Here is a 6,198-nt window from a genome sequence, read left to right on the forward strand (position 1 = left end):
GGGGAATAATTCTGATCTTTCCCAAACCTGATACGGACTGTGCTTTAAGTAACTCTTCTAGTAGAGAAAAAAATAATGTTGCAAACTCTCATTGTAAGTGTTTCGGGAGGTAGACAAAAACATTTGATTAGGGTGATTATTGATACTGGATCTTCTTGTAGTTATATATCGAAATTTGCAGCGCGTAAGTTAAAATTAAAGAGTCTTGGGCAGGAAACAGTTGTACATGGATTGTTCGGGGGGTTAAAGAAAGAAGAATCACATAAAAATTACACGATTAATTTAAGTAATATGGACAACAGTTTTACTTATACATTAAATGTACTGGAACAAAAGACAATTCGTACTCCGATTCCAAAATTGGACAGTAGGGAAATTATGAAGGAGTTAAAAGGGCACGGAATTTATCCTAGTGACGTAACCGTGAATGAAACTTTATGTTTATTTGATAGGAATGCTAATGAAATTCACGGATTAATAGGTGCGGATTATGCTGGGGATTTATTTACTGGAGAAATTAAAAATATAACGAATGGCCTTGTCGCGATGAATACGCATTTCGGTTGGACCTTAATGGGAAGAACTGGAGAAAGTCCTATAACGAATGAAGTGCTTTTATCACTTCATGTTACTGACTTAAATATTTGTGACTTATGGTCACTTGATTCTCTGGGAATTACGGAACCGAATATTTCTCAAACGAGATCAGAAATTGAGGAAGCCGCGAAAGATCATTTTGTTCGGTCGTTAAGAAGGGATGGAGAAGGTAGGTATGAAGTGTCTCTCCCATGGTTGGAGGTTCATCCTGAATTACCGGACAATCGAAACCTTGCCGAAAAGCGGTTAAAGTCTTGCGTAAAGGCGTTACAAAAACGAAACTGTTTACATGAATATGAAAACGTCTTCAGAGATTGGGTAGCCGAAAAAATTATTGAACCCGTTGATTCAGAGGAACTGACAAAAGATAAAGGTCATTATTTACCGCATAGACCAGTATTTAAAGAGAACTCCACAACTAAAATCCGACCGGTTTTTGATGCGTCTGCTAAGGAAAGAAATTCTGTGTCGCTGAACGATTGCGTTGAGAAAGGGCCGAATAATTTAGAACTGATCCCCAAACTCATTAACAGATTTCGTCAGGGGAAATTTGGGGTAATATCGGACATTCGTCGAGCTTTCCAACAAATAAACGTTGCTCCCTCAGATAAGAAATTTCTGCGGTTCTTATGGAGGGAGGGGATCCAGGGAAACTAATTGTTTATTCACATTGCCGTGTAGTTTTCGGCGTAAATGCAAGCCTATTTTTACTCGCCGCGACTATAAATTATCATTTAGAGAATGTAGATAAAACCAAGAGAAACATAGCTTTAAAACTTAAAGATTCCATGTATGTAGACAATTGTGTTGCAAGTGTGAACACTATTGAAGAGTTAAATTCTTTCATTACGGTGTCTAAAGAATTAATGGCTTCAGCACAATTTGACCTAAGGGGTTGGAAACATAATCGACCAGATAGTGATGAGGAAACCTCAATTTTGAACTTGTCTGGAGATAACTATAAAGAAATCGTTTCAGTATTGGGCCTTAAATGGAATTTATGCAGGGATACTTTATCTTGTGAGATAAATGAGGAAAATCAACCCATTCCGAGTAAACGAAATGTATTATCTATGTTAAGCCGAATTTTTGACAATATTGGGTTTACAAGTCCTGTCACACTAGTTCCTAAATTAATCTTGCAGGAATGTTGGAAGGAGAAAATTAATTGGGATACAGTAGTTCCGCATAATCTGAGGAATAAATTTCTAAAGTGGGCTAATGAATTAAAATATCTTAAAGAAATAGAAATCCCTAGAAAAACACCTGATCTAGATGAAAATTCTACTCTGCATGTCTTTGTAGACGCGAGCAAATCGGCTTACGCAGCTTCAATTTTTATTAGAAATGTTAAAGGGGGAATAGTTAACTGTCAACTCTTACAGGCTAGATCCAAGGTAGCACCCCTAAATTCGATTACAATTCCTAGACTTCTTGTGTGTACCATTGGAGCCAGACTCGCTTACACTGTAAGAGATGATTTGAATATGAAGAATGTACAAACCTTTTTCTACACTGACTCAATGAACGCTTTATACTGGATTGAAAAGCAAGATAACTGGGCCACTTTTGTTGCTAACAGGGTCAATGAAATTCGAAAACTTATGGATCCGGAGGCTTGGCGACATATTTAAGGAAAGTATAATCCCGCAGATTTGCCCTCGCGGGGATGCAATTCTAAAGATTTATTGAAATCCCATTGGTGGGAGGGCCCCCAATGGTTAAAACTGCCATTCGAGAATTGGCCAACTAGTGAACTTTCTCCGGATATTGAAGTAGTTCTTTCAGAAAGAAAACGAACTATATCCTCAGTCACAAATTTAATAACTAATACCTTTGAACTCTTCCAAAATGTGTCTTCCTTCAATAAAATTGTGAGAATCATGGCTTACGTCATCCGATTTTATAAAAAATACTCTAAGAAGTCATAGAGATAGAAAGAAGGGGAAATTGGAGGTAGAAAAGATCGAAGCATCAGAGAAGTTCGTTTTGAAAGAAATTCAAAGAGAATCTTTTAGTGGAAAGATAAATTTTCGAACTGTGAAAGACAGCGATGGTCTCTTACGAGTTGAGACAAAAATAGCATCGAGAAAAGACTTAGAAACTTTTAGGTTCCCTATATTATTGCCTAGCAAGCATGATTTGGTGGAAAAATTAAAAATGAACAAACATATTGAACTGAAACATGCCGGTGTTCAAACTTTGAAGTCTCACCTCAGAGAGTCGCTTTGGATTATTAAAACCAGAAAGACAATTCGAAGCGTCGTAAGAAATTGCGTCAAGTGCAAAAGATTCTCGGCTAAACCATTGGAAGCCGTAAGCATTCCTCTCCCAGAAGATAGAGTCAGAGACGCTGCTATTTTCGAAATTATAGGTGTCGACCTGTGCGGGCCTCTGCTTTTAAAAGGAGATAGAAAATACTGGGTGGTACTCTTCACTTGTGCCATCTACCGAGCGGTACACCTCGAAGTAGTATCGTCCCTGTCAACAGATTGTTTCGTCTTGGCCCTTCGCCGATTTATTGCTCGCAGAGGACACCCGTCCACTGTATACTCTGACAATGGGACAAATCTTGTGGGAACGGCAAATCTTTTGAAGAACATTAATTGGAACGAAATTGAAGACTTTGCTTCAAGGAAACGAATTTCATGGAAATTTAATCCTCCCTCTGCCCCTTGGTGGGGAGGCTTCTTCGAAAGATTAATAGGAGTTTTGAAAGGCATCCTAAGAAAGGTTCTAGGACGAGCTAGTTTGAATGAAGAAGAGTTAGCTGCAGTATTATCCGACGCGGAAAGTTTAATTAACTCCCGTCCTATAACGTATCTTTCAGAAGATCCCAAAGATATGTCAGCGCTCACGCCATCCATGTTTCTTCAGGAAATTAAAGAAATTGGTGTTCTTGAACTTGACCTAATTGATTCAAAAAAATTGAACAAAAGATATTCTTACCGGTTAAAATTGCGACAAGACCTGCGAAACCGATTCAGAATTGAATATCTAGGATTGCTTAAAGATAATTCCAAAATTAAAAGGGAGTCGTCGATCAAAGAAGGAGATCTTGTGCTAATAGGAGATTCCAACAATAAAAGAATACACTGGCCATTAGCCAAAGTTGAAAAGACTTATCCAGGAAAAGATGGTAGAGTACGCTTAGTGGAACTTAAAACCCAAATCTGGAAAACTATTGAGACCTATACAAAGACTTTTTCCGCTGGAAATGAAATCGAATGACTTTCCAACTGTGAACAATTCTGGTACACATGATGAGAGTCCTTGTCACAACAAGGATTTAATCCCTGCCAATGAAGAAGTTCGATACTCTCGTTATGGACGATCATTGAAACCAACTAAGAGACTATCAAAGACTTTTTAACTGTGCTTAATTCGTTAACAATGTAACCATTTTGCTAATAATTTTATTTGTTTAGCTTCTTTCAGATGAACCATATAGACTAAGATTTCTGTTTGGATTCGAAAAGGGTTGTCTTCGAATCCAAAAGTGGGAGAATGTTGCGAATTCTCGCAATAGCTCTCCTACGCATGCTGTTTTGGTTCGCCGACAGCGCCACCAGTTGATGTTATGATCTCAGTCTGTGAACGAGCAGTTTAGCTCCGTACGATAATTAGATGCTTAATTGTTTATCTTCTTTTGTTTGTTATATTTCGTTATTAAAGTGATTGTCCTAAAGCATGTTGGATTACTTTGTACAGTAAACAAATTGACGTTTATTACCTACAGTGGCAGTCCTGGAGAACGGGGTAAGTAGAACTTACCTTGATTAATAGAGAATAAGTTTTTATCAGTTTTTGCTTAAAAATTGACAGAAAACATTCTATTCTTGATTGGGCTTCCGTTCTCAAAGAGGATGAAACTCTTTGTTTCGTTATAATGTTTAATTAAGTACCCAAATAAATGAAATAAAAATAATTAAAAAACAAGACAAGTTTCCATTGATACAAGAGTAAAAAAATATTGAATTTAACATATTAAAAGCTTTAATTGACAAATTTCTGATACGTTCTTATTTTATCCTCCATATATTCTGCAAATAAAAACATTCTATTCTTGATAGGGCTTCTGTGCTCAGAGAGGATGAAACTCAGCCTAATCATGCGTGCGCGACAAAAGGACATCAATCTTCCGATAAAGAATTGAACATGCCTGACTTTTCTGGAGAAGTCTTTCTGAGATTATTAAGAACTAAGAATGACATATCAAGATTCGGACACAGTGTTGAGCTTTAGAATATATAACTGACTCATTAAACTTATTAAAACTGTCTTCGACATCACGCTAAGTGAATGTTTTTTTAAAAATGTTTATAGTTTCCTTTTATTTTATTTTAAAATCGTCATTGAACTGCCAACACAATTTTGAGTTTACGACTTCTAATGTTCAACTCCGTTGCATTGTAATTTTGAACCCAATCCAGAAGACAAGGAAACTCCTGGATCAAGTTTTAGGATAAACTTGCCTCCATGGAGGACTTTTTAATGGAACTAACCCGCATTTGCATTATATGGAGAGGAAAACCTCGAAAATTTCCCATGGTTAGAATAACTGCAAGGAGACTCTAACCCATGATCCGTCTACCAATGAGGATATTTTGCGTAAGCACTCAGGTCGGTGCGAGCTGAGTGCGAAATTCGCAACGATCAGTCATTGCTGGGATTCGAACCCGGGTGGCCTTGTTGGAAAGGCAGCGCTTTATCTCTGTGGTAATAACTTCTAAGTCAGTTCCAGGAGGGAGGAAAGAATTAGGATGATGTTTAGCATGAAGGGGTTTAGAAGTTTTTAGTTGACCCCCAGTGAATACCTGAAGTTTTCCTGGACCAAAGTGAGCTTCAGCCGCAATCTTGAATTTTATAGGTATTAGTAAAAAATTTTAATTATTTAACTACAAATCTTAAAATTTCTATCAATTCTATAGAGTCTTTCTACTAATTATATTGGCAATTACAACATTTTTGCACTTTTTATTATTTTGCAACTATCTTTCTCATGGTTGAAAGAATAAGATCTTTTTAACCATTTAATTTTTCAGTTAACAAAATACCAAATGAGTTAGACCAGCCACATTGGCAATATTTCATTTGAATAGGACTAAGATATATTTGAAAAATAACAAAAAGCGGGAACAAAGGAAATCAAAATACAAAGATTATACCAATAAGTCGAACAGAATGATAATATTGGAAAACGAAAATGCTGTATCTTCTTTTTTTAAATGGTAATATATCTGTCAATGAAAACTGATAATACAGCTGCTTGCATACACATATTGAATAGAAAAGAATACTTACAAGATGATAATTACTAGGAGTAACTGCAACTGACGAGAATATTATTAATAATGTTTGCATTCCTATTTATTGCACTCGGATAATTTCTTGATAAATAATTATATCAAATCCTCTTTCATTGGAAAACGCTTATAACACTTTCTGTTTTATCTCGTCTTTTCATCCGAAAAATAATTAAAGATTCCGATTTCACATATCAGAATATATATGTAATAACTCATTAGTATTTAATGCAAATTACATAAACGAGAGATAACCTTTCAGAGACATTGTTTCATTTATAATAAATGTTCCGTA

The 6,198-nt window shown here is 36.1% G+C and overlaps 2 protein-coding genes across 2 annotated transcripts; both read left to right on the plus strand.

The window, feature by feature from the left end:
- The first annotated feature begins 291 nt into the window (after positions 1-291).
- LOC107444414 (uncharacterized) lies at positions 292-1,254 on the plus strand. The gene has a single exon (XM_016058538.2). It carries the CDS (start codon positions 292-294, stop codon positions 1,252-1,254), a length of 963 nt encoding a protein of 320 aa, XP_015914024.2.
- A 131-nt stretch (positions 1,255-1,385) lies between these two features.
- On the plus strand, positions 1,386-2,231 carry LOC107444413 (uncharacterized). The gene has a single exon (XM_016058537.2). It carries the CDS (start codon positions 1,386-1,388, stop codon positions 2,229-2,231), a length of 846 nt encoding a protein of 281 aa, XP_015914023.2.
- Positions 2,232-6,198: the final 3,967 nt, after the last annotated feature.

This window comes from Parasteatoda tepidariorum, unplaced genomic scaffold (assembly GCF_043381705.1).
Source record: "Parasteatoda tepidariorum isolate YZ-2023 unplaced genomic scaffold, CAS_Ptep_4.0 HiC_scaffold_580, whole genome shotgun sequence".
In the NCBI taxonomy this organism is placed as follows: Eukaryota; Metazoa; Arthropoda; class Arachnida; order Araneae; family Theridiidae; genus Parasteatoda; species Parasteatoda tepidariorum.

Bases quoted from the DNA above. Each gene is read 5' to 3' on its own strand.
- LOC107444414 (XM_016058538.2), top strand. From the start codon at position 292: ATGGACAACAGTTTTACTTATACATTAAATGTACTGGAACAAAAGACA.
- LOC107444413 (XM_016058537.2), top strand. From the start codon at position 1,386: ATGTATGTAGACAATTGTGTTGCAAGTGTGAACACTATTGAAGAGTTA.